The sequence below is a fragment of the Procambarus clarkii genome, chromosome 86 (assembly GCF_040958095.1).
Source record: "Procambarus clarkii isolate CNS0578487 chromosome 86, FALCON_Pclarkii_2.0, whole genome shotgun sequence".
Taxonomy (NCBI): Eukaryota; Metazoa; Arthropoda; class Malacostraca; order Decapoda; family Cambaridae; genus Procambarus; species Procambarus clarkii.
In genome coordinates, this window is record NC_091235.1 from 4113370 (window position 1) to 4141181 (window position 27812).

Genomic DNA, 27812 nt, shown 5'->3' on the forward strand with positions numbered 1-27812 from the left:
CCTATTTACTGCTAGGTGAACAGAGGCAACAGGATGAAAGAAACTCTGCCCATTTGTTTCCGCCTCCACTGGGGATCAAACCCAGAACCTCAGGACTACGAATCCGAAGAGCTGTCCACTCAGCTGTCAAGCCTATGAAACAAGAAGTGAAGATATTTGGACTGGCAGATTCATAAACCTTATCCTGGAGACATTCATGTATCAACATGGTAATCATGCCCCTAGAATGAGAACAGGGGATGTTCCATCGATGCTGGATGTGATATTCACCAGGAAAGAAGGATATACGCATTTGATATTCAGTACCTTCCTCCTCTGGGTAAAAGCGACCATGTCCTCTTGGAAGTAAAATATGCAAATGTGCTATGATCTAAATGAGTAGGAAGAAGATTAATTAGTTGAAAAGCTTGGTGTACTTAGCAAATTCTTTAATGAATTTGACTGGAAAGACTTGTTAGGCAAGGAAGTAAATGAGATGTATGCCAAATTTTGAGATATATTTTGGCGTAAAAATATTACATCAAAACAGATGCACATAAGCAAGCTGCATGTAAAGGAAAAAAATCCATTGACTGAAAATATTGAACAGATTCACAGAGGATGAAAAGGAAATGTGTGAAACATTAAATGAACAATCCCAAAGTGTGCGCGCAAAATAAGGTTTTCAGGAAACCAGACAACGCAGATTTCAGAAAACAACAAGTACAGTACATACAAGTGTCTCGAAATAATGCATAAAAATTACTCAAGGAGTTGGGTAGAAACAAAGCAGTTGGCCCAGTGAAATTTCACCCTGAGTTCTTGAGAATATGTTCACCTGAGCTAAGCATTCCACTTCAGTTAATTTTTCAGGCATCTTTATGCACAAGAATCTTAGCTCATATGTGGAAAAAGGCAGTGCATCAGACTGGAGAAATGTTACTAGTGGCATACCACAGGTTTCAATTCTTCCACCAGTAATGTTCATTGTGTACATAAATGATCTACCAGAAGAAATACAGAACTTTATGCACATGTTTGCTGATGATACTAAGCTACTAGGAAAGATAAGAAACTCAGATGATTGTCATGCCTTTCAAGATGACCTGGACAAAATTGTAGAGCAACACTTGGCAAATGGAAGTCAATGTGAATAAATGCTACATTAAGGAATGTCAAATAGGAGAAAATATGCCACACACAACCTAACCTGGTAGAAAAGAAGTCAGGGAGAAACTGGGGGTTCATCCAGAAAGAGGCACTTTACTACATTCACTGCTCAGTTTCTAAGTGAGCCCCTGGTGGCTATGTGAAGCAAACTAACCACAGAGAGCAAAATCGGGACTTATCAGGGAGGAGGAGAAGCAGCATGCACTCGGGTGGAAAACGTAATCTAGGCCAGGATACATGGCTCAAGGCTACACATAACCAACTGGAACCAGGGACATTAACCATACTGGGCTGCCAGAACCCTCTTAGAATACCAGAACCCCTGAACACAAATATCAGCCCAGGACATGTTGAAGACTGCAACCAATGCAGTGTATAGCATCCACTATTTGGGGACCTCTGATTTACCGTTCGGCCAGTTCTAATGACCGAATTTGAGATCGGTAACTGGTGAATTTTTATCGAATCCATGGCCATTAAATCAGGAATACAGTATTGAGTTTACCAAGTCCGGTCCTGTTAAACTGGACTCTACGATTGGATTTGCTGTGACAACCTTGCCCTTGCAAGGCCAGCAATTATGTTTTTTTCTTCACAGACTTCACTGCCTCTGTTATGTAGCATCTAGTCAGTCCCAACCAGTCAGAGGCAGCCACAGTCAAGTCACAGCCATGCCAGCATTTAATCACAACAACTTAGGCATTCAGTCACAAGTCACAGTCAGCAACCAGTCACAGTTTGTAAAAATATGAGTCTGATGTCAGGCACTCCAGCAGTCTGTCTCCCACCAGCTGGTAGGAACGTAGCTGAGAAACAAAATCATACTGTATTAATCTTGTTTAGATGTAGCTGGAGAGGTGGTGAAGGATGTAGTGGGGATGTAGGACTGGGGAATGCATCAGAGGAGACCTATAAGCCAGTCTGTGATAGTCCTAGTCTGATATCTCTGCCACCTGCCGGCCTGTGTACTCAATCTGCCGCCTACTCTCCTACTGGTGGCTGCCCACCATGCTACTCACTCATCCACCCTGCTGCTACTCACTCATTCACCCTGCTACTAAGCCCACCCACCCACTCTGCTGCCCAACCAGACTGCCACCCACCTCCTTCCTCTACCATCTGCCCTACCACCAGCCCAAGCATTCTGCTGCCTGCATGCCTCTGAATGCCCATCTGCCCACTCTGCCCCTCACCCTGCTACTCAACCACTACTGCCTGACTGTCCTGCCACCTGCCCACCACCCTCTTACTGTACCATCCACTACACCACCCACTCTGCCACCTGCTTATTCTGCTGCCCGAATGCCCCCGAGTGCTCATCTGCCCACCCATATTGCCCGCCCTACCACCATCCCATCCATTTTGCTGCCTGCACACCCGAATGCCCATCTTCCTACTATGTCCACCCTAAAACTATCTGCTCTGCTACTCACCCGCCCATCCACTCTGCCACCCGACTGCCCTGCTACCTGTCTGCCTGGTCTGCCACATGCCCAGCCACCCTACCACCCATCTGCCTGATCAACCGCCCTGCTACCTGTCTGCCCAGCCACCCTACCACCCATCTGCCTGACCAACCGCCCTGCTACCTGCCTGCCCACCCACTCGCTAGCCACGATTCTACACAGTGCTGATCCATTACTGAAAGATTTTCCAACATTTTTGCTTTAATATAAACTTAGATTCTTTTTTGCTAACGTCATGTCTACTCTCACTTATCTACCAGTCAGCCAACAGTCTGTCCACACTGCCCACCTGCCAGTTATCCTGCCCATCCACTATGCATCCTGTTACCCTCACAAATATGACTAAAAAAGTTACCATCATTTTAATACATCTGGATTCAGTGGAGGCCTGAATTTAATGATCTGGGTACATCCCCTTATAGGTCGTTAAATCGAGTGGATACGTACTTGTAAACATCATGGATATGAAAGTAAATTGCAGACTGGCTAGTTTTGTTGATGCTGCAGATGACCTGGAAAATACAAGCCTCTGAACAGGAGGGGGGCCAAGGAAACAGGGTCAACCAACAAGGCATCCACTGAGGCAGAACTGTTGACACACAGGTAGGGGTGAAGAGCCATCACCAGCCATCAACCACCAATGGATCCCTCCAAAAGTTACTCATTCTTCACCAGAAAAGAAGGGGATGGCTGCAAGGGAACAAACTACCCTAAGGGCTGAAGGAGAAGTACCTGTAGCTCCCATAGCCAGAGGTAATAACCAACAAAAATACAGCTTTCATAAAGATATTACTATATCCAAACTAACCAAACCAAATACCCATGAGGGAATTACTAGGGCCTGACAGAAGCTTGCCAAGCAACCAGCTAAAACAACCAGGCTACAACTGGTACCTGCAGTGTGTTGTATAAACAAACACGTGAGCCCCAGTGTTTGATGAGCGTGAGCGAGCCCCCAGCACAACTAACAAAGCACCCAGCCAAAGGCCTAAACAGAGGGTTCAAAGACTCATGAATAGCCCTAAATGAGGCTCTACACCCCAAGTGACCTGGCCATTCAGGGCCGAACTCCTCAGCACACCAGAGAAGATATCTTTCGGTGCAAGAGCAGTGCTAGTGGGCACCCTGGGAAGGAACCCAGAGGGCACGCACCCCAGAGCACAACTAAAGCCAAGCCCACACACCAAGCCAGATAGAAAACACTCATGTGAAGCAAAAACTATAATACAGAACAGAGCCAATTAACAAGCAAATGGCCCCAGCAGGAACAAGTCCCTGGACGGCTGGCACTTAATGCAGAGGGACATGCCATGTCTGAAGGACCTGCAACAGTACTGTCCAGCTCAACATTAGCGAATGAGCCTAGCAAGGAAGACGGCTGCGTGTGGAAGCCGGGCTGCCTGGTCGTGGCATTAGTTACTATGAGTATCATGCTAATTTTGAATGTTTCATTTGTTTTTGTGAATTGTTTGCAGAGTTGTTTGGCAATTTCAAGGCTTAGGTCTGTTATCCCTCTAGACGCAGGTGAGGAGTCACAGTAATGTGGCTAAAAAAAATGTTAGACCAAACCACACACTAGAACGTGAAGAGACAACGTTTCGGTCTGTCCTAGACCACTATCAAGTCAATCATGAAGAGAGGAAGGAGGCAAAGGCAATAAACAGACAAGAGAGAAGCGAGGAGAAGGAAAAATTAGAGGAATAGAAAGCAAGGCAACAAGTACAGAATGTAAGGTGTAATAAAGGGATAATAATAGGAATGAGAGAGGGATCGAAAGAGAAAATAAGGGAAAGAAAAAGGAAGGGTAGGCTTATGTTAGGTCACATTTGTTAAAAAGTTTAGGACATTTGAGTATATACTGTGAAAGGGAGGAGTCAACAGCAACAAAGCCAGGACTCAGGTTCATGTTGGGTAGGTTGTGTATCAGAGCCAATTCGACAAGACTGCATCTGTGAAGAGGCAGGAAAGATTATTTTGGAGGAAGACCAATCAATAGGATGAGTAGAATCCCTAACATGACAGAAGTGAGCATCGTTTGTCTGCAGACTTAACACTTCTTTTGTGTTCTTAAAGTCTTTCATTAAGTGTACGGCCAGTTTCACTAAAGTATTCAAAGTATTTCACCAATTTCCCTCTAGATGTCTGCAAAGCTTCACTGACTTTCTGAATACTTTCCCAAAGTGGTGGTGAATTGCAACTCGTGCTCCAGTTTGGCTCTGGTCCCCGGTGGGCCAAACAAAAGTCTCATATCTGATGTGACCCATTTGCATAGAGCAATCTCATTGAGATAGCTTCAGGGAGCCACTGGAGGCTCCTCCAGAGAATTGTAGTGCCCATGAGCAAGTACCCACCTAGTTGTGCTCGCAGGGGTTGAGCTTTGGCTCTTTGGTCCCACCTCTCAACTGTCAATCAACTGGTAATTACCTAAGTGATTATTGGTGAATGTTATTATTGGTGTACAAATTCCTGAGCCTACTGGGCTCTATCAAATCTACATTTGAAACTGTGTATGGAGTCAGCCTCCACCACATCACTGCCTAATGTGGAGTGCAGCTGACATACACAGTTTCACCTTTAAGAAATACAAGTGAAGTATATTGTACATTGAACATTTGTAGTAATGAGTCAAAATAATTAGTCAGGTAATGACTACTGTACATAACTTTAATAATAGGTACAGGTGGTGATACTGTAATGAGAAACACCACTGATGAAGGAATCAATTTTTTGATAGAACTGTAGAGTTTTACAATAATTTGTAGAAGGTAAGATGATGAAATTAGGTCCTTCACTGCTTTATTTTTAATAAAGTAAACTCCTCTACAGTGCAGTCATTTAAATGTTACTACTAAAAGCTGTAGCTAAGTGAAACTTTAGTAAAGAGATGAACATCAAGATCCAAAGCTACTGTCCCAGGCATGTCACTCCCACTCCCTCAGACAGGCATTTCCTGTAGCTGCTTTCACAAGCTACATCTCAATTTAACTCAAGCTTAACCACAAGTTCCATTAGGACTTAACAGGACCAATGTTTATACATACACCACATACTGCTACACAAAGTCCCAAAGAGAAAAGTGATGGATAAGAGAGGATGTTGATGAAGATAGTGGTAAGTGGCAATGTTTACAATGAGTCATCCCAAGCTGCTCACTTACACCAATAAGCCGCCAGTGACACCAGTACTCTTAGTCACCACTCATTCACTCCACCATGTCTCTCTATACTATATATCTACAATTTGTAATCAAATGTGGCATTATAAAGGCACCATATTTAATATCCCTGCAACTGAATATAATAGGCATAAATGAAATAGGCATAAAGTATAAAATAAAACTAATAAAATTATGAATGAAATACTGTATATATAACAGGGAAATGAAACTAAAACCCTATGTAGTGTTCACTAGAGCAAATATAAACAGCTGGTAACTCCTCAAGACGAGGATTCAATTCCTAAATACATTTATTAATGGGTAGAAAGCTTTAGGGTACACTCATTCTCAAAGAATATCAATACCAGTTAAAGGTCAATTCAGTATTAAACATTTTATATATAGTGCTTAAGTAGAGATTTAAGATTTTCTCTCATAATATTGTAAATAACATGTTCAACATTGAACACAATATTTTACAACATAGGATGAGAAAAAGGTTTGCCATACGAAAGCTTGAGTTTAGAATCCAGATTGTAATGTTATTGTAATTTAAGATTTGCACTTGCAAGAAATAAGTGTTAGCTGTCACATTTGCTGCCATAAGGAAGTACTGTACAGTGAATACCAGCAGTACATTATGATACTATACAGTGCTCTAATTATGATACTGAAACTTAAAGTATGTACTGTGCTCTACCACTATATCTTATTTATCTTCAGCTCAACAGCCAGGTTTCTTAACACCTAATTTTTTCAACTAAAACAAAACATTTAAATATTTCTCCTTAAATACAGTGGTACCTCGCATAACGATCGCCCCAAAAGACGAACATTTTGGGTAACGAACGGCCCGATCGGCGTCAAATCGTCCCGTATGACGAACGCTGGTTTGAGTAACGTCAACACCACATGGTGGGGTCGCGCTGCTTCTTGCACATTCTTAGACGCCTCCGACAATGCACATAAATTATGTTGTTCTTGTTTAAAGATGCTAATGATACTGGGATATAATGGGGCGACTGCTGAGATGTTGCAAAGCATTGACGTTTTTGTAGGAAAAAAGAAATGAAATGTCTGATATACAACAAATGTCAAAAAGGTTCATTCGGTGTTCGGCAGGTAGGCTGCTCCATTATAACAATCTTTCTTTGTTTCAAATGTGTTCCATTTGTTTTGTATTTGTCATTTACGTCTCAATAATGGAGAAGCCTACCTTACATACACTGAATAAACCATTATGACATTTTCCTTTCTTCAAATGTGTTCAATATTTATTTTTCATTTGTCTTATAGCAAAATGTTCGTTCGGTGGTCGGCAGGTAGGCTGCTCCATGTTTCTTACATATAAAAAACGTAAATAATAAAAAAAAATGAAGATTTTTGAAAACCAGTACAAATGTCAAAAAGGTTCGTTCGGTCGTCTACAGGTCGGCTGCTCCATGTTTCTTAAATAAAAAAAAAAACGAAAAATAAAAGAACTGTTGAAACAATTTGAAAAATGGACAAATGCCATAAAGGTTCGTTCAGTGTTTGTCAGGTAGGCTGCTCCATTATTGAGACATAAGTGACAAATACAAAACAAATGGAACACATTTGAAACAAAGAAAGATTGTCATAATGGAGCAGCCTACCCAACAAACACTGAACGAACAATATGCTATAACGAATATGAAAGACAAGGGCTGCTGGCTGGGTTAGTACTGCGTGAGCAACCATTTGTGGCACACGTGCCTCTGGCTCTCAAACACCTGTCCCACACGGTGTTGAAAGACTGCGCTCAGTCAGTGCAATTCAGACCCTATTGTTTGAAGAACATAAGGGTCATAACATTGGTGAAGCTAGGCGCAATAAGGGCTTAACACAACGGTTGGATGCCAGTGGTACAGCACCTATGAGGATGATACAGCGAGCGTATCCAGTTGTAGCTCTGAGCCCCACCCTTGCCATCTCGAATTATATAGATGATACATAGATGAATCGTTTTCTGCGTTCAGTGATGATGCATCTGATACAAGTAGCATAGATGAACAGTGTTAGCAGCTTCCATGGTGGTGGTGTTCATTGATATTTTCAAGAATACCTGAATCTCTTCCTGACTGATGGACACTCTTTGAGGCTAGCTGAATCTCTTCCTGTGTGGGACCTTACAAAGCGATCTTTTCAAGACTACCTTACAAATTGAGCTTTTCCTATAATCGTTTCAATACTACCATATGCTTTACAAGCTTGGCTACATACCACCTACAAGTACTAAAGCCAAGGGTGCACGCGAGTGCGTTATTTGCAAGCACACAGAACGATGAAACAGGAAACGAAAATCTATCTGTAGCTGGTGCAAGGAGAGCAAAGTCGCGCTGTGTACCATGGACTACTTCATTGACTATTACGCACCTCCAAAGTACTGAGTGTGTAATACAGTGTATTATTGTGTAAATAGTATGTGAAACTGTACATATTGTAATTTTAGTGAATTTTTACCACGTAATATTGTGACAAACATTTATTGTGGACACATTACTGACACATGTATCACAGTTTCATGGAACATTATGAACATTCTACTGTATACATATTGTAAAGGTCACAAATATGCATCATATACGATAAAAGAAACAAATAAAACCGCATTGGAAATGCCTAGAAAAAATATTTGAAAATATATTTGTGGCAACACGCGGTGCTTGAATGGCCTGCGCGACCGTGTCTGGGAGCTTCACACACGAGCGACCAGGCCCTGATGACGTCACAGCGCACCTTGTCCACACCCTCACAGCCAAAGTAAATGGAATTTGGTAATTATTTTTACATAGACATGTTCAGGGACGGTAATTTATCATTTTGCAAAGAAAAATATTTTGGGGAACATTTGATGTCATGCACACTGGGGGAATTTCACAAACACAGTGCATCACACTGGTTACATGGGGGACACTCGTTTTGTATGACGTCCGTTTCACATGACGAACATGGAACGGATTAAATTCGTTATGCGAGGTACCACTGTATATATTTAAAGAGAAATTTACCTAAAACAAATATGGATTTCAGTAAATAGAAAACAATTAATTAATTAATTAAGTCATGCATTGTGTTGGGGGACAGGCAGCTAGTATGTATATATACAGTACATGGTAGGCTTATATCGAGGTTTCCCCCAGGGTCAAATCATTAACCCTCCCCAGGATGCAACCCCATAAGCTGATTAACTCCTGGGTACCTATTTACTACTAGGTGAACAGGAGCATGAGGTGATAGGAAACATACCCAACCATATGTGTGCCACCCAGGATAACATTTAGTTATCCTGAATGGACATAAATTATATCATTAAATGAACTGTATCTTCAAAGAGCCAATGCTAGCTAGTAATATTTAGTTGGAAGCTAGTGGATAGGGAGCCGGCGGCTGAGTGGACAGAACACTGGACACGTGATCCTGTGGTCCCAGGTTCGATCCCGCCGCCGGCGAAAAACAATGGGCAGTTTCTTTCACCCTGATGCCCCTGTTACTTAGCAGTAAATAGGTACCTGGAAGTTAGTCAGCTGTCACGGGCTGCTTCCTGGGGGGGGAGGCCTGGTCAAGGACCGGGCCGCGGGGACACTAAAGCCCCGAAATCATCAAGGTAACCTCAAGATAGTGTCACTAATAGAAATAAACCCGGGAATGTTTTCCAAGTGGCCCCACACATTCATTACCTACAGTTATCAAAAACAACAGTACACCTAGCAAGAGAACATATCACTGGGTACTGATGACTAGTGTTACAATACCACCACCTCTCAGAATTTGTAACACAAAAGTGCCTTTACATTTATAATAGTGACAGTGTGTATGTGTACTACAAACAAGGAGCAGAAGTCTGACCCTGAAAATACACAGTATCTGTTGAGCAGGCAAGCAACATCAATTACTCTCTATAAAACACACACACAGCACAGTACTGTACATATTGACTTTATTAACTACGCTAGAAACTCTTAGAGACATTAGAAAGCATTTTTAGAAACATTAAAAGAAAATTCAGTGTCAGGGCAGTTAACAAATGGAATGCACTATGCAGTAATATGGTGCAAAATAGACTCCATATCCAGTTTCAAATGTAGATATAAGAGTCCAATAGGCTCGGGAACCTGTAAACCAGTTGATTGACAGCTGAAAGGCAGGACCAAAGAGCCGAAGTTCAACCCCCGCAAGCACAACTAGGAGAGTAATATCGTTTGCCATGATGAATTACTTTAAGTGTTATTTCTGATAAAAAATTAAGAAAAAATAACATGTATGAAACATTACACTAAAAAAAATAATTTAAAAAATCTAGTGCATTCAGAGCAGTGCTTAACAAAAATTTGGTTGTGTGAATGGAGTTGTGATCAAGAGATTGAAGGATGAAGGGAAAGCCCTTGAACAGATGGTGAAAGGCACTAGCTGCCTTATCATTGCTGAGAATTATTATTGCATTAATAATTGAACTGTGTCTTGTATCCTGTACTTTGTCTAAGTTCCTCATTTCCACCATACCTGTATGTACCCGAGGGGCCACTAATACTGCTTAGGAAGCCGGCTGCTTGTCAATGGTCCTCAATTTGTCCATGATTTTTTCAAGCTGGATTTTAAAGTTCAGCTTATCACTGTTAAACATCATGTTATTTTCCATTGCCCAATTGAATACTTAATTAATATTAGTATGTAATTTTTTAGCATCTTCTACCAACCAAATTTTCATGTTGATATTTGTATCATTTGCAAAGGATGACACAAAGCTGTGACTAGTATTTTTGTATATATCTGATACAAGAATGAGAGAGCAGTGGTGCAAGGACTGTGCCCTGGGAGACAGTTTTTCACTGCACTTGGACTTAATTTTATTTGACTGACTTACTCTTTGCATTCTGTTTGATGGAAAATTGAAAATCCAATGCCCCACTTTACCCATTATTCCTGCTGATTTCATTTTATGAGTTATCATTCCATGGTCCCACTTACCAAATGCCTTTGCAGAGTTTGTGCAACATCTTCATTTTGTTTTTATTTTTAATGCCTACTTGATTTTGTCAATGATTGAGTAATTGCAATAGACAGGATCTTCCTGCTCTAAATCTTTAATTCTGATCTGTTTAGGGTCCTGGTAGTACGATCAGGTTCATTCAACTCAATCAAAAATTCTGGGTTAGAATCCCGAGTGACAGTCACCTTGGTGCAGTGGTAACACACTTGCCCTGTGCATCGCAAACAATTTAGCCTGGGTTCACATCCTGGCTGGGGAGAATTGACTAGGTGCCATTAATTAACTGTATGCCTCTATTCATCCAGCAGTGATTCGGTACCTAGATGTTTAACGCTTGGCGAGTCATATTCAAAGAAAAAGTAGTGGGTACCTGGATTGTTCATGAACGGGGTTATAGGAGTAGTTTTACTCCCCAAGCCAAGCCTGGGACCTGGCTTGACTTGAGATAGCTTGGTCCAACAGGCTGATGCTTGTTGCGGTCCGCAGGCCCACATATCCACTAAAGCCCGGTTAGTCTAGCACTCCTTGAAGAAAACTATCCAGTTTTCTTTTGAAAATGTCCATGTTTGTTCTGGGTAAGGCTTACCATGAGCTATGGGGAAGGAAAAGCTCTTAGCATGCTTACAGGAGTCAGCAGTCATCTGTTCCTGTACCCACCCCATGTAACAAAAAAAAAAAAAAAAAATGGTTGGGCACGTTTCCCATCACCTAATGAACCTGATCACTCGGCAGTAAATAGCCAGGAGTTAGTCAGCTTGTTGTGGGTTTGCATCTTGGGGGGAGGGGGGGAGGGTCAGTAATTCAATCATAGCAGGGGGCCTCAATATAAGCCTAACATTTACTGTATGTATAAACTGGTTGCTTGTCCCCCAATACAGTGGATTATAAATCCATGAAGACTTTAAGTTCCTTTTTTCTATAAAATTGGAGATGGGGGGGGGGGGGCAAAACTTTGCTACCTCCTTGGTGTAGTGCAGCTTTATCTGCCGATTTAAGTATTTCTGGAATCTTTCCTGTATCCAGGACATTTTCTCTATACTACACTGAGGGCTCATGCTACTGGTAATTTACATTCCTTTATGAACATTGAATTCCAGGAGTCAAGACCCAGGGTTGAGTGCATGGACACATTGTCAATTTCTCTTTCAAAGTCTTCTGTGTTCATGTTGGTATCTTATATTGTCAGCAGTTTGGATAATAATAATAATAATTTATGTGCAAGAAGGTACAATAGGCTGGTGAGATTACATAAGCTTGGTATTTTTACATTCATGCAAAGCCACTAACACACACAGCATTTTGGTATCATTCATAAAAAGGCTGTCTGGATCTTCAACTTTTTATGTTTAATTGGATGCTAAACAAACTCATACTGGTGTTTTAGCATTTCACTAATTTCCTTGTCATCCTCTTGTGTACGAACCTTCACTTGTTAGTATAGGTCCAACTCTGGTAGTGAGAAACTTTTTATTAATTTGGTAATTGTCTAATAATTACTGTACCCATTTTCTATATTCATTAAAGTTTCAGTTAGTGCAATCATATCTCTTGTTTCTGTGCACACAAGAGCCCTTATATCATCTACTTCGTTTCTAATACTCCTACTGTTTTTGTAGTATTTGTCTTTAGTGCTGATGCCCATGTCCACCTCAAATTCTTTGAACCAGACTTTTAATTTTTTCACTACTGGGTACAGTATTTTCATTTCCATTTTTGTGTCCTGTTTAGATACTGTCCTATAATACTTTTCGATTGTTCACACCCAGACCTCTTAGACTAACGGCTTTAAGTGCTACTAATACATCCAAGTCTGCTAATTTCAGCACATTATCTCTGGGCAAGTGCTCGCAGTCCCTCACATAAGAGCTCTGGCCAATGAACAATTCCCACAGTTCATAATGAATGGTATTTCAAAACCAAAAATTATGCTTTTTAAAAGTTGACAATTTAGCCTAATTGCCCTTGAAAACCACTCATCACCTGTGTGGTGAGTGGTTGAATGTGAGTGGCCGAGTAGTGAGTGATGTGAATCTCGGCACATCCCCCCCACATACCACTGCAACTCCTCCTCTTTTCTCAATCGCATCTAGCATTAACGAATGTATTTAAATGCCTCACTTGCACCCTTGCCAGCATGGTATCCTGTGGCTGAGACACAGGTGATGCAAGAGATAGTGCCCCCCCCCCCCACACACACACACACAATGCAAGAAAAATAGTGCCCTCAGATACTATGTAGAGTTTTATAGGAATATGATCAGCGAGTTCCTAATTTGTCCCCGCCCTACCCAGCAAGTTTAGCCAAGGTGGTGATCATATTTACCCAGTAATTATAAATGTCATTTAATTTGTAAGTGGCACCCAGGATAGTTCATACTCTTCACACCCCCACAGTGAAACATTGTAGAGCTTTATGAGGATATTCCCTGCACCACAGTCACGTGTGGTGCTCCCAGTGTCACGTGTGTGTGTGTGTGCACAGAGATCTGAACATGTCATACCTGGAGATCTTGGAGTGCGTGTGATATTTGGCTGCACTAGAGGTTATTGATGAGACCAACGACCTACCAGCTGAGTGTGTCAATATGACCACCCCACAGCTCCCACCCAATGGGGCCCACCACCACCCACAGTGAGTGCTGTGGCAGCTCACTGTGGGAGTAGAAGAGGGGTGCATGCTGCTTTGTTGACATGCGCGCCTTTGTTGACATGAGCGCCTTTGTTGACATGAGCGCCTTTGTTGACATAGCGCGTGCCGAGACTCTTGGGGGTCACCGATCGATGAGTGGTGGCTCCCGGCACTTCCTTGTGTCACACAGTATCCGGGGGTCAGAGGGGTCACGCCTCACACTGGCGGGGTCACCACACAGTCACCTCACCCCCTACAAGGCTCGCCTCACACTACCTCACACTACGGGGGAGGGAAGGAGGCAGAAATCAATTTCCCCCCCGTTGGCCGACACATTTCGCCACACCTCGCCGCCACAAAGACATTTTTGCCATTACCTGCTTAATGGCTCTGCCAATTTCATGCACTATGCGGTCCTTGACTCCTGGCCGTGTAGCTGCCATGGCGGTATAAGGAGAGGGGAAGGCGGTGAGAGAGAGAGAGAGAGATGGTGGGGCCCCCACAAGAGCCTAGGGACAGCCACCCTCCACCATGACGGTCACCAGCTGACTCTCCCACCACCCGCTGCCGCTCTCACCCTCATACAACTCTCATACAACCCTCATACACTAATTTATTAATCAATGCACTCTTGTGCTACGTTACTCACACACTGTTTCTCTATATCCGTCTAAGTATCGTTAAATTCAACAATTTTTTTTTTTTTAGTTGTATTTTATGTCCATGATCATACGTCTGACATCACTGTTCAGGGTATGTTGGCTGTGTAGGATAAGTTAAAATATTACAATTCTGTATGACATTAAGTAAATATACATATGTATTATTCATCATAATGATACAGACAAGGCAGCTAATGGTGCGTATAACATGTATGAACTTGAACTAGACCTAAGTATCCCAATCTCTATTGTCAAAACCACACTATTATAGAATACAAAGGCGAATTAATCAAATTAGATTAAATTAAATTAATTTTTTTATTCGTACATACATAGATGAAGTTACAAGCAATGTTGGATTTATAGAGAGAGCTAGTACGTACATACAATACCTAAAGCCACTAATACGCATATCATTGTGTTCATTGCTGTCTTCTTTTATGTGCTAGCCATATGCTGTATTGTGCCTGCTAAGTTTTGTTAAACTACCATTCAAGCTGTCATAGCAATCATTCTGAGCTACCTATGTGCTTTAATATACCTACAATTTTTCTCTCATCTTTTATCTTTTTCATGCTATGTAACTGTTATAATTTTTATAAATTTTGCAAGTATTTACCTACTTATAAGTTTCTTAGATTAAGGACCTGCCCGAAACGCTGCGCGTACTAGTGGCTTTACAAGAATGTACTCACCTAGTTGTGCTTGCCGGGGTTGAGCTCTGGCTCTTTGGTCCCGCCTCTCAACCGTCAATCAACAGGTGTACAGGTTCCTGAGCCTACTGGGCTCTATCATATCTACACTTGAAACTGTGTATGGAGTCAGCCTCCACCACATCGCTTCCTAATGCATTCCATTTGTCAACCACTCTGACACTAAAAAAGTTCTTTCTAATATCTCTGTGGCTCATGTGGGCACTCAGTTTCCACCTGTGTCCCCTAGTGCATGTGCCCCTTGTGTTAAACAGCCTGTCTTTATCAACCCTGTCGATTCCCTTGAGAATCTTAAATGTGGTGATCATGTCCCCCCCTAACTCTTCTGTCTTCCAACGAAGTGAGGTTTAATTCCCGTAGTCTCTCCTCGTAGCTCATACCTCTCAGCTCGGGTACTAGTCTGGTGGCAAACCTTTGAACCTTTTCCAGTTTAGTCTTATGCTTGACTAGATATGGACTCCATGCTGGAGCCGCATACTCCAGGATTGGTCTGACATATGTGGTATATAATGTTCTGAAAGATTCCTTACACAAGTTTCTAAAGGCCGTTCTTATGTTAGCCAACCAGGCATATGCTGCTGATGTTATCCTCTTGATATGAGCTTCAGGGAACAGGTCTGACGTGATATCAACCCCCAGGTCTTTCTCTCTCTCTGACTCTTGAAATATTTCATCTCCCAAATGGTACCTTGTATCTGGTCTCCTGCTTCCTACCCCTATCTTCATTACATTACATTTGCTTGGGTTAAACTCTAACAGCCATTTGTTCGACCATTCCTGCAGCTTGTCCAGGTCTTCTTGAAGCCTCAAGCTGTCCTCCTCTGTCTTAATCCTTCTCATAATTTTGGCGTCGTCAGCAAACATTGAGAGGAATGAGTCTATACCCTCTGGGAGATCATTTACGTATATCAGAAACAGGATAGGTCCAAGTACAGAGCCCTGTGGGACTCCACTGGTGACTTCACGCCAGTCTGAGGTCTCACCCCTCACTGTAACTCTCTGCTTCCTATTGCTTAGGTACTCCCTTATCCACTGGAGCGCCCTACCAGTTACTCCTGCCTGTTTCTCCAGCTTATGCATCAACCTTTTATGGGGTACTGTGTCAAAGGCTTTCCGACAGTCCAAAAAAATGCAGTCCGCCCACCCTTCTCTTTCTTGCTTAATCTTTGTCACCTGATTGTAGAATTCTATCAAGCCTGTAAGGCAAGATTTACCCTCCCTGAACTCATGTTGATGGGTTGTCACGAAGTCTCTTCTCTCCAGATGTGTTACTAGTTTTTTTCTCACAATCTTCTCCATCACCTTGCATGGTATACAAGTTAAGGACACTGGCCTGTAGTTCAGTGCCTCTTGTCTGTCACCCTTTTTGTATATTGATACTACATTAGTAGTCTTCCATATTTCTGGTAGGTCCCCCGTTTCCAGTGACCTACTATTCACTATGAGAGAGTGGTAAGCAAAGTGCTCATGCACACTCTTTCAATACCCATGGGGAGATTCCGTCCGGCCCAACAGCTTTTCTCACATCCAGCTCCAATAGGTGCTTCTTGACCTCATCTCTTGTAATTTCGAACCTATCCAAGGTCACCTGGTTTTCTGCCACCTCTTTTAGCGCCGTGACATCTCCCTGTTCTATTGTAAAGACCTCCTGGAACCTTTTGTTGAGTTCTTCACACACCTCTTTGTCATTCTCTGTGTGCTTGTCCTCGCCCACCCTAAGTTTCATCACCTGTTCCTTCACTGTTGTCTTCCTCCTGATGTGACTGTGTAGTAGCTTTGGTTCGGTCTTGGCTTTATTAGCTATATCATTTTCATACCTTTTCTCAGCTGCTCTTCTCACACTGACGTACTCGTTCCTGGTTCTCTGGTATCTCTCTCTACTTTCTGGTGTTCTGTTATTACGGAAGTTCCTCCATGCCCTTTTGTTCAGCTCCTTTGCTTTCATACAGTCTTCGTGGTGTAGTGGTAAGACACTCGCCTGGCGTTCCACGAGCGCTGTCATGGGTTCGTATACTGGCCGGGGAGGATTTACTGGGCGCAATTCTATTTTCGACTCCACCGCAAATTCCCAGACGGACAAATGGAATTCCTCGAAAAGGACGACGATCTTGATGGTACCGAACTACCGAGTTTGTACTGTTCAGATATAAAGCGTCGCCTTGCACATTAAGTTGCATTACGGACTATTTATGCCCGTGCCATCACTTGGGTGGTTTAATCTTCACCAATCATTAAGGTGCAACCTGGCGGCCAAGACCCATGCGGACCATGAACACCCCATCCATCCACACATCTCCAGTATCAGCTGTTGGTACTGGTAATGGCTCCAAAGAGCCACCACTTACGGACTATTCATGCCCGTGCCACCTTTCGGGTGGCTTAATCTTTATCAATGGTATAACGATCCCCAGGCCCAGAGACACTAAGATGTTACACGACCAAAGACCGCATTAAATAAGTTCCTAAATGTTTATCCTGATCTGAAACTCTTCCTTGATAGATGTAATAGAACCCATGAGCACCACACCAGAAAAATAAATATCTTTTTGATATCCCCCAAGAGTCAGACTAAATCTGTGCAAATACTCCATGCAAATAAAATGACCCTGTCTATGGAACTTTCCCAAATGAATTAACAAATTGTCTAACCTATGGCTGTTTCAATAGTAAATGTAAAAAGTACCTAATTTTATCCTTATAGTTTCCCTATCTTGTGCTACCACTTCCCCAATGTAGGTACTTGCAACTTCACCAGTGTAATAATCCCCATCAATTTATACTGTAGTTATTATGCTGAAGTCAAATTTTGCTATTATGTACCTTTTAATAATTTGACCTTATCTGTTAGATTAAGGACCTGTCCGAAACGCTATGCGTGTTAGTGGCTTTGCAAGAATGTAAGAACAATGTGATGTACTCTCACAATCCCAATGTACCTTCGTGTATGTAAATAAATAAATTGGTGACCCAAAGAGACAAAATACCCAGTCCTGACAGAGACGGTCAAAACCATAATATGGAGCGCTATAGCAGAGTCCCGGTGTACAGCCTAGTCCACCCAGTTATGATGTATTCATATAGAGGCCATCTTCCATTATCACGAGATCACGACGGACAAGACCAGGTATGTCTGCATCCTGCCGACGCTCCTGATGGAGGCTATGAAACCGTCCACACTGTGATCACTTAGTTTCTGTTGGTGGAAACTTAGTACCCAGATGAGCCAGAGACGTTAGAAAGATTGTTTTTTTCAGTGTCAGAGTAGTTAATAAATGGAATGCACTAGGAAGTGATGTGGTGTAGGCTGACTCCATACACAGTTTCAAATATATGTATGATAGAGCCCAGTAGGCTCGAGGAGGCTAACCATAGCCCGTGCTTCTTGGCCCGCTCCTGTGCCAGGTAAGTTACGGGCTCACCATAGCCCGTGCTTCTTGCCCCGCTCCTGTGCCAGGTAAGTTACGGGCTCACCATAGCCCTTGCTACTTGGAACTTGTTCCGAGTAGCTGAATCTATAACAACAACAACCAGTAGGCTCAGAAATCTGTACACCAGTCGATTGACGGTTGAGAGGCGGGACCTTAGAGATAAAGCTCAACCCCCGCAAGCACAACTAGGTGAGTACACCAAGATGTTCGTAGCGCTGAAGGCCGCTCTCTTATAAATGTCAAGCCAAAATCTCGGCAGGACTCTTAAAAGATGAGATTAACCAAGTTGCAATAGACGATAAATGGACATTCAACACTCTGAATGAATAAGTGTTCACACTAGAGATTAGACATTCCAGTACCCACACAAATGTTTGAAGGAGGTGAAGAGAATGAATTAAGGGATATACTCATAACGTGACATTTTGAGCATTGACAAAGTCTCAAAAGCCCAAAGTGTGAACGGAATTCGATCAAGAGTCGTTAAGGAACTTGTACCTGAACTATGTCTACCTTTTCAGACCATCTCTGGACCAAGAAATATGTTGTGTTGATTTAGGGGCGACGACGATCGTGGGATCGGATGTGCCCCGGGGACCAAGGAATAGGTACCCTAGACTGGAAATATACAAATTTCACCCTTTATTTAAATAAAAAAAAATGCTGAAAGAGCTTAGCAGAAAATTACCTTCAGATCAGTCTGACCTCGCATATCTGTAAGCGTGAACAATCTAATAAAAAACACTACATGATTTTGATGACCAGACCACACACTAGAAATTGAAGAGACGACGACGTTTCGGTCCGTCCTGGACCATTCTCAAGTCGATTGTGATGAGGACAGGTAGGGACAAGAATTAAATAGGCAAGAGAGAGCTGAGGAGGAAAGTCAGGTGTAGGGGATAGTAGTAATGAGAACTGCAGCAGGCCTATTGGCCCATACGAGGCAGCTCCTATTATAACCACCGAAGGAGATGGTAATAGGAATAAGAAGAGGATAGCAAGGGAGCGTAGAAGACAATGAACAGAAAAAGGGAGAAGAGAGAAAGAAAGGGAAAGAGAAAGAAAGAAATGGAAGGGGGAAAGCTTATGTTAAGTCACGTTTGTTAGAAAGATTAGAGCATTTGAGTATATACTGTGAAAGGGAAGAGTCCACAGCAACAAAGCCAGGACTCAAGTTCATGTTGGGTACATTGTTAATAAGAGCCGATTCTACAAGACGGCGTCTGTGTAGAGTAGAGGCAGGAAAGATTATTTTGGAGGAAGACCAATCAATGGGATGATTAGAATCCCTCACATGGCAGAAGAGAGCATTGTTAGTGTCTGCAGACATAACACTTCTCTTGTGTTCTTTAAGTCTGTCATTCAGTGTACGGCCAGTTTCGCCAAAGTATTGGAGAGGACAAGATGAACAGGAAATAGAGTAGACACCAGCAGCATTAGAAGCAGGAGGAGCAGTGTGAACTAGATTGCTACGAAGTGTGTTAGTGTTGTGCCCACTCTCAAGCTAAACGAAATTTCTTTCATCCTAAACCTGCTTCCAACACTAGTAGCACTGTACTATGCCTTCCCTTCATATCTGAACTCAAAACTTTTACCAATACCTTTCGTCCTCTTGACATTAAACTCGCCTTTCGACAAACTAACACACTTCGTAGCAATCTAGTTCACACTGCTCCTCCTGCTTCTAATGCTGCTGGTGTCTACTCTATTTCCTGTTCATCTTGTCCTCTCCAATACTTTGGCGAAACTGGCCGTACACTGAATGACAGACTTAAAGAACACAAGAGAAGTGTTATGTCTGCAGACACTAACAATGCTCTCTTCTGCCATGTGAGGGATTCTAATCATCCCATTGATTGGTGTCAAGTGTCAAGTTGACAGTGTCAAGTTGACATTTATGAAGGGGCAACAAATGTACTGAAAAAATAGTATAAAACCCCAACATATCCCCACCAGGGTTGCCTATGTATTTACTGCAGAGGCTGTATTATGTTTAGAATTCATTAATCCATTATATAATTGTATGGATATTTTGAAATTGCATACCAAAAAAGGAAAACTGAAAGACTTGTGTTGTAGTACTGAATGCTCCTTTATTGAACATTTCACTCACACTGAGTAATGCAAAACCGAAGACACATACACTGAGCAGTCTAACTCCTTCACACACTCACACTTCACGGCTTTGTACATGTGAAAGTCACATTAATATAAAATAATATTATTGATAGGGCTAATTACAATAATAAACTTCTCAGGGATCCAACAGACAGGACAATACACGGGGCGGTACGCTTGGCATCTCACAACCAACCACAAAGCACGTAGTAACGGCAGTAGCTTCCCAATAACGCAGCATGTCCGTCATATATACCACACTAATGAAGTGTTCATGTACAATTATAAGGAGTGAGCCTGCCTGGGTATACTATTTACATCACTTACATATTTAATTGAAGCGCACATCTGCCGTATATCGTAGAGGCCTTGCATCTGGCATGAGCAACAACACTACACATAGTGGATGCTGTTGATGATTGACGTTAAGGGGCAATGCCAGTAAAACAATTAAGAAAAATACCCATTATGAAAAACTAAACAAGAATGATCATAACACCAATCATCTATAGCAAACACCTAAACATAAAATGCTAAATTCATCTGCACTATTTATTTCTTAAAAATGTACAGCCATTTTATAGCAAGACATCAGAATAGATCTGTGCGACAAGAGAACTATGAACATTCCTAATGAAAACATGTCCATCAATATGAACACGGCATATAAAATATTTAACAATGTTCTAACAAGGAACAGTGAAACAGTATTACTGGAGAGGCTGGCTAAGCCCCTCCATATGTACAAAGAATGTTCATAGCACTGAAGATAGTTTTCATATAACCTTTGATAAACCAAAGCTAAACCATGTTCCTTGTGAAGATGAAGCCATTAGCAAGTTTCTTCCTGTGTAATGTAAATGTTATTCCCTTCTCGAGTGAAATAACAATACTGATTGCATAAAAGAGTAAGACTTATCTCAATAATCCAAGGATTTGTGCATAAAAATAGTTATCATCCGTTTGGCACAAGGGATGAAATTCAAAATCATGAATTACACAGTCGAGGCAAATGTAAGGCTCCAAATTCACAAGTTTTTACATAAATATTTAAGGATGTCCCCGTGCAATATATATTACACAATTTCATAGTCATGAGCAAAATATCCTTTTTTTTCTTCTGATCAATGTCAACATACAAAGAGATCCTTCATTATTAAAACCACAATACAATGAAAATGAAATTGTGATAACTCCAGACATGCTGATGTGGACTCCTATTTATGTACAGTCAAGGTCAACCACTTGTCCAGACAAAGAGATCATGGAAGTTGCCCTATCTGAGGTTTTATTTAACATGTTTACAGATTTTTATATATATATATATATTTATATATTTTACAAAACTTAAATTTCCCATACTTTAATGTTTTAGACATTTCTTAACTCTTGTTCACAGGTAAAAAAATGCTTGTACTCCCAATGCGTTTCTCTCCTAGTTTATGAGGAACCTGCGTGTATGCAACAATAAATCTGTAGCAATATTTGCAATTCATGAAACTAAAAAAAAAAGCCCTTTTAACAGTATTATAATAAGTTGTTACCTTACCATAGTTTCATATATCACAAACTGTAACACATAAAACAAATTAATAATGCTAGAGGCTTTACTATATTAAACATCCGTTTTAACCTGGGAAAATGGCAAATGAGACTCGGCAAAATAAAATATTACAGGAATAATGTGTATAATTTTTTTTATTATGTACCTTTCCTAAGCAGAAGCAGTTATCGTTTTCATATAAAAGTATAATTTATGGTAAAAAGATAAAAAAAAAATCTAAAGACACGATTCGGTAAAAACAACAGTCACGGCATTACTATTTCCGGTTACGTCTGACTGCTTTCTTCACAACACGTCCACTAGGAGGAGCTGGGCTGGTAAAGGGATTCTCGCTATTTCTGTAAATAAAAACAAAAAAAAAATTCTTTAGCATAAATCAGATTATAAGCATGTCTTTCTTAGAGAACCTTTTATGAGTGCTTTATAATAGGTGAACTGCATAGGGAGAGATCGTAGCTTCTACTATGAAGACCAACTTGATATTTAAACTTCAGCCGACAGACGAGGCTATAACGGGTGCCTAAGCATAACAATAAAAGTTCTTCAAAATATAATTCCCGCTTATCTCACGATAAACACAACATTATACATTACACACAGAAATCACAATAGCGTGATGCATCAAATGAACAAATCCACAAGGGCCATGATGAGGATTTGAACCTATGTCCGAGAGCATCCCTAATGCTGCCTTAATCGACAGCTACGACAGGGCAAAAAAAAAAAAAAAAAAAGTTGAAATATGGTAATATTAACCCTTAAACTGCGCATGGTGTATATATATGCCATGAGTAACATGTCCCACGGTGCGCATGGCGTATATATACGCCATAGGGTGCCAGGTCCGATTCAAATGGCCCGTGACTACACGGGGTTCACATTAGCTTCCTCAGGGATCTTGTAAACAGACGCCATTTTTTTTTAAATCGTGGGCAATATTCTCAGGTGTGAGAGGCACAGTACTGTTGGAGCAACCAAGGCTGGCGCACGCAGCATGAGCTAACAGCATTGCTGTTCAGCTTGTGACCACACCATCGCCGAAAAATGTCAAAATATATAATTGCTATTATTAAGCGATGACAATATTACAGATGACCCATGACTGATATAAATAACCAGGGTTGTGATAATAGCAGGATTGTTGTAATAATTAGCGCTGTGGGAGGAGTGATGCTGAGAGACAGAGGGAGATAGCATCGTTTACTGACTGTGTGGCCACCTGTTGTTGTCTGCATTCACCATACCAGCTCAGTGGTTCAATATGGTGAACACAAATGTAGATACTTATATATAATGTGTGTATTAGTGTAATAACAGCAAAAGGATTATGCTGGGAGGAGCCATTTGGGTGACGGAGGTGACGTCGTCTGCATAATTTGTCTAGCTGTTTAGAGGGTGGCCACTATGCTCTTTGGGCACTCTACAAGTTTAGGTGTACAGTTACGGTGCATACAAGATGTAGATACTTATATATAATATGTGTATATAGTGTAATAACACTGCAAACAGTATTGTTGGGGGAGAAAGTTTAGTACGTGTGACCTTGAATGAGTGAGGGAGCCGCCAACTGACTGTGTGTAGCGACGACTCTTAGTGCCTGAACTAACTATATCAGCTTAGTTGTACAGTTGTAGTGAACAAAACATGTTGATTCTTATATATAACATCTGTATATTTTGAATAAAACATAAAACAGGATGGTGAAGGAAAAAGTGGGCGAGTGAGGCGTTGTTGAGGAAGTGGCAGCGAGTGGCGGTCACTCCTCGTTGCTTTTCGACTCTCAATACCAACTTAGTGGTTCGTTATGGTGAACAAAACATGCAGATACTTATATATAACCTGTGTATATAATGTAATAACAAAACTATTTGTTTATTGTTTTATGAACATATTATATAAATATATCACAATACACACTATTTAATAATATGCAAAAGAAAAAAAAAAAAACTAAGAAAAAATCGGAGACATTGAAATAATTAGGTAATAATATCTTTGTGGCAACTCCGACCTGTCAGCTTGGGTGATGCTGACCAGCTCTGACGACCGCTCTGTCAACGCCTACTTTTTGCCAGACTTCCTCGGCCTATTGCGCCCAAAATTTGTCGCCTACGATTTTTTTTATTATTTTTCCCTGTGCTCAGGGAACACAAATTAACATTTTTAGAAGCTGAAATAATTTTTATAATTTTTTTCTTGCGCACAGGGGTGTAAATCTCCTCAGGACCTCTTAGCAACTTAAGGGTTAAATGAGGTCCTATTCCTATGAGGCTACTTAGTTTGGAGATGTGACAGGAAAACTAGGAAGGTTGAGGTGTGGCTGTGAAATCTAGAAGAAAGTGGGGACATTGAAACAGTTGATAAACTTTATTTCAAGAGAGGACACTATGGGGAACTTAGCAAATTCTTTAACAAATTTAATTGGAAACATTTGCAAGGAAGTAAATAAGATGTTTACCAAATTCTGTGAAATATACAATAAAGGTACAAACAAATTCCTACCAAAACAGAGATGCAGAACCAGAAAACGAGATTGGTTCAATTGAAATTGTGAGAGCCAAAGAGGAAAAAACAAGAAAATGGGTACAACTCACAGGATGAGTGGCGCGGCCCAATAAACTCGCTCCTCGGAGCAAAATTTAAAAACTATAGGAAGAGGCCTAGCCCTCAAATATATCAGCACTACAAGCAAGAAAGAAATACACTGCAATGAAGAAAGAGACAAAGGAACTTTGTGAAAGGTATAGCAGGCAAATGTAAAACAGATCCATGCCTTATATAAATTCACTAAAAGCAAGCTGCATGTAAAGGATAAAATCCAGAGCTCTAGAATGGGGAACAGGTTCACCAAGAATGAAATAGAAATGCGTGAAACTCCTAAATGAACAGTTCCAAGGTGTTTGTACAAAATGAGGATTTCAGAGTTGGACCCAATGCCAATGCCAGAGCACACCATAGAATATATAGAAGCATCTCAAGATGAAGTGGAAACATTACTCTAGGGGCTAGGAAGAAATAAAGCAGTTGGACCAGATGGAGTTTCAACTTGGGTACTCGGAGAATGTGCAACTGAGCTGAGCATTCCATTCCAATTAATATTCCAGATATCCTTGTACACTGGAATCTTAGCAGATATATGAAAAAAAGGCAAACATAATTCCAATCTATAAAAAGGTAGCCGAGAAAATCCTCTAAATTATAGACCCCCGTATCTTTAACAAGAGCGAAAATCCACATTGTTCTGATGAGGGTTCGAACCCATGCGGTGGGTGTTCCCACACACACGCCCTAGTCAACTAGGCCACAACATGGTAAAAAAGGGACAGCAACCTTGAGTTCTACTGAGCTCACGAGGGTTTTCCAAGGCTTCCACTGAAGCCGGACCAGGATTTTCACACAATTCCCCTGTGTACTCTAGCTCTGTCATGCATGGGTTGGCAGCTGCAATGATTTGGCATGGGATAATACAGTACGAAAATGAATGGGCTGAAGTAAGGTACTCAGCTAATGACAATGCAGCTTTAGCAGTAGAAAATAGTATGAGGTATTTTGAACCATACTATTCCACCGATATTTTGTGTTTTATATAGATCAACGAACAATGACACTTAAAAGAAACCGTGCTGTCCTAGAGTATAATCAGCTCAGGTCAAGAGCTGTCAATGCACATTTTAGTTTAACTCCAAATATTAATACACATACATTAAAAATAAAATATGACAATTATACAAATATTAGTGTCCATCAATAGCAACTTAACACTTTGACGCACCCGCCGCGCCACCCCTCAACTATGTGATGTGGGTCCCAGCGTTTCACGGGAGTGCGCGGTAATTCTGAAAAGTGTATACTCTCTTCAACTTTGTCACCTCAATTCTCGTCCTACGAGATTAAATTTGGTATCATTGTGTTCACAATAGAATTCTCTACAGCACTAAATGCATATAAACTCCAAAAGCCCGGCTAATTACCCGCAGCAAACAGAGAAACTGCGAGCGAGTTACCCAGGAGCCCGCAAAAGCGATAAAATGTGTTCACTCTTTTCACTCTGGTCACCTCAATTTTCGTCCTAGGTCTTTCATTTTGGAATCAATGGGTTCGCAATAAAATTCTCTAGAGGAATATTAGCATATAAAATAAAAAACCTGGTCACACTCCACCCGCCGACGAGTTGAAGACGGGCCACGCATTACCTGCGAGTGAGCGCCCAGACACCTTCCAGCTACACTCCCAATTCCTGCCCACATATGTTTAGTGGAGTCCTTCTAAATGTTGTGTAGTAGTTGTACATCACATAAGCATTGTAGATAGCCATTTGCACAAAATAAAAGGTCATTTTCCTCGTCCATTTGTGAGTTTTCCTTGTGAAGTGATAATATTAGATCATTTGGTCAAAGTGATCAACACCTTTCATGTTTGTATTGTAGTCAAAGATTGCATTCAGTTTGTTGACAGTTACTTGCTGCACTGAGGTTGCTCTATCACGATGGGCGCGCATTTTAAAACCAGTCCCCCAAAAATCGGATAAAAACCTGATTTTTGGCGATTATTTTAGTGGACGACGCAGCATTGCGTCATCCCCGGGACTACCGACAGTAAACTGACGACGCAGCATTGCGTCATGCCCAGGCGAAAGTGTTAAAACCACACACCCAATTTTAAAAATATATAATAATGCATTTGTTTAAACACCATTGCTGGCTGGTTGGCTTGCTCAGAAATAATGATGTCAATTATCATATTACAGTATAGCACTAACTTAACTTCTCTTATTAGTAATCAAAATGCTGAAGATTGTAATAAATATTTTAATTTTCATTTGAGGGAAATTGCATGAAAACGTGTGCAGTCGATTCGTGGTATGACGAGGGAACGAGCAAATCACCGGCGTCATATGGCAGCGAGCAAGACGCCGCTGCTGCTGCTTCACCACTGTGAAGACTGTGGTGGATGCCTCCCTCCCTCCTCCCACACCACTTTGCTGACAAAATTCTATAATTTTACCCGTTTGGTTTCAATAATGATCGCATTTATATAATTCTGATACCAAACTGTTCGCAAATTTTCATGCTATCATATGCCATAGCCAAATAAAAATCCATTTTTTTAAGTTTGTATAAATCCTAATCATTATGTAATGTTTGCACCCACCAATAAGTTATATAGTTATAACTGACGTGGAATTGTTTGCCCATGAATGCTCTATTACATACAATATTCAGAATGATAAAATACAGAATAGGTAGATTCGACTTATTTAAATGTGCTTGAGGATTATTTATGCAGATATTTCATTACACTTGTCTCCTAGTAAGGAAAGTCACAAAACTTTATATGCATTATAGTGGATGTAGGCCTATTGATCCCCCCCCCCTACTGGCAAGGAGAGGGGTTATCTTGAGATGATTTCGGGGCTTAGCGTCCCCACGGCCCGGTCCTCGACCAGGCCTCCTTTTTGTTACATATCCCCGGGAAACACCCTGTAGCAGCGGTCTAACTCCCAGGTACCTATTTACTGCTAGGTAACAGGGGGCATCAGGGTGAAATAACATTTTGCCCACTTGTCTTCGCCTCCACCGGGGATCGAAACCAGAACCTCAGGACTATGAATCCGAAGCACTGTCCACCCAGCTGTCAGGGGTTGCCTGGGGGGGGGTCTGACAGGTTTAACGAAATCCCTTATGGAATGAATTGCACTCATTTCATAGAGTTCATTCAAGCAAGGACACACTGCAATAAGTTTGAAATGAAGGATGGTACAGTATACGTATTGAATGACTTTAGCGTTGATACTTGTAATTGTAAGTGTCAAAGACAGCTGGTCACCTTGGTGTGTGTACAAAATGTATATTAAAGCAGTCATTTTATTTCCCCAGCTTATTCTCCCAAATTATTAAATATGCGAAGTCATGCAT

The 27812-nt window shown here is 41.3% G+C and overlaps 2 protein-coding genes and 1 long non-coding RNA gene across 5 annotated transcripts in view; 1 reads left to right on the forward strand and 2 right to left on the reverse strand.

The window, feature by feature from the left end:
- Nucleotides 1–13998, reverse strand: part of prd1 (pruning defect 1) — a 133589-nt gene extending 119591 nt beyond the window's left edge. For both annotated transcript variants that reach the window (XM_045760038.2, XM_045760030.2), the window contains exon 1: nucleotides 13787–13998. In XM_045760038.2, coding sequence (XP_045615994.2) covers nucleotides 13787–13852 — 66 coding nt within the window. In that variant the 5' untranslated portion in view covers nucleotides 13853–13998. The remainder of the gene's footprint in view (nucleotides 1–13786) is intronic.
- The window catches only part of LOC123769109 (uncharacterized), a 39848-nt gene that overhangs the window by 3004 nt on the left and 9032 nt on the right, over nucleotides 1–27812 (forward strand). The gene's annotated exons all lie outside the window — the stretch shown is intronic.
- LOC123769091 (nuclear pore complex protein Nup153) overlaps nucleotides 20284–27812 on the reverse strand; it is a 70080-nt gene continuing 62551 nt past the window's right edge. For both annotated transcript variants that reach the window (XM_045760053.2, XM_045760046.2), the window contains exon 11: nucleotides 20284–22235. In XM_045760053.2, coding sequence (XP_045616009.1) covers nucleotides 22154–22235 — 82 coding nt within the window. In that variant the 3' untranslated portion in view covers nucleotides 20284–22153. The remainder of the gene's footprint in view (nucleotides 22236–27812) is intronic.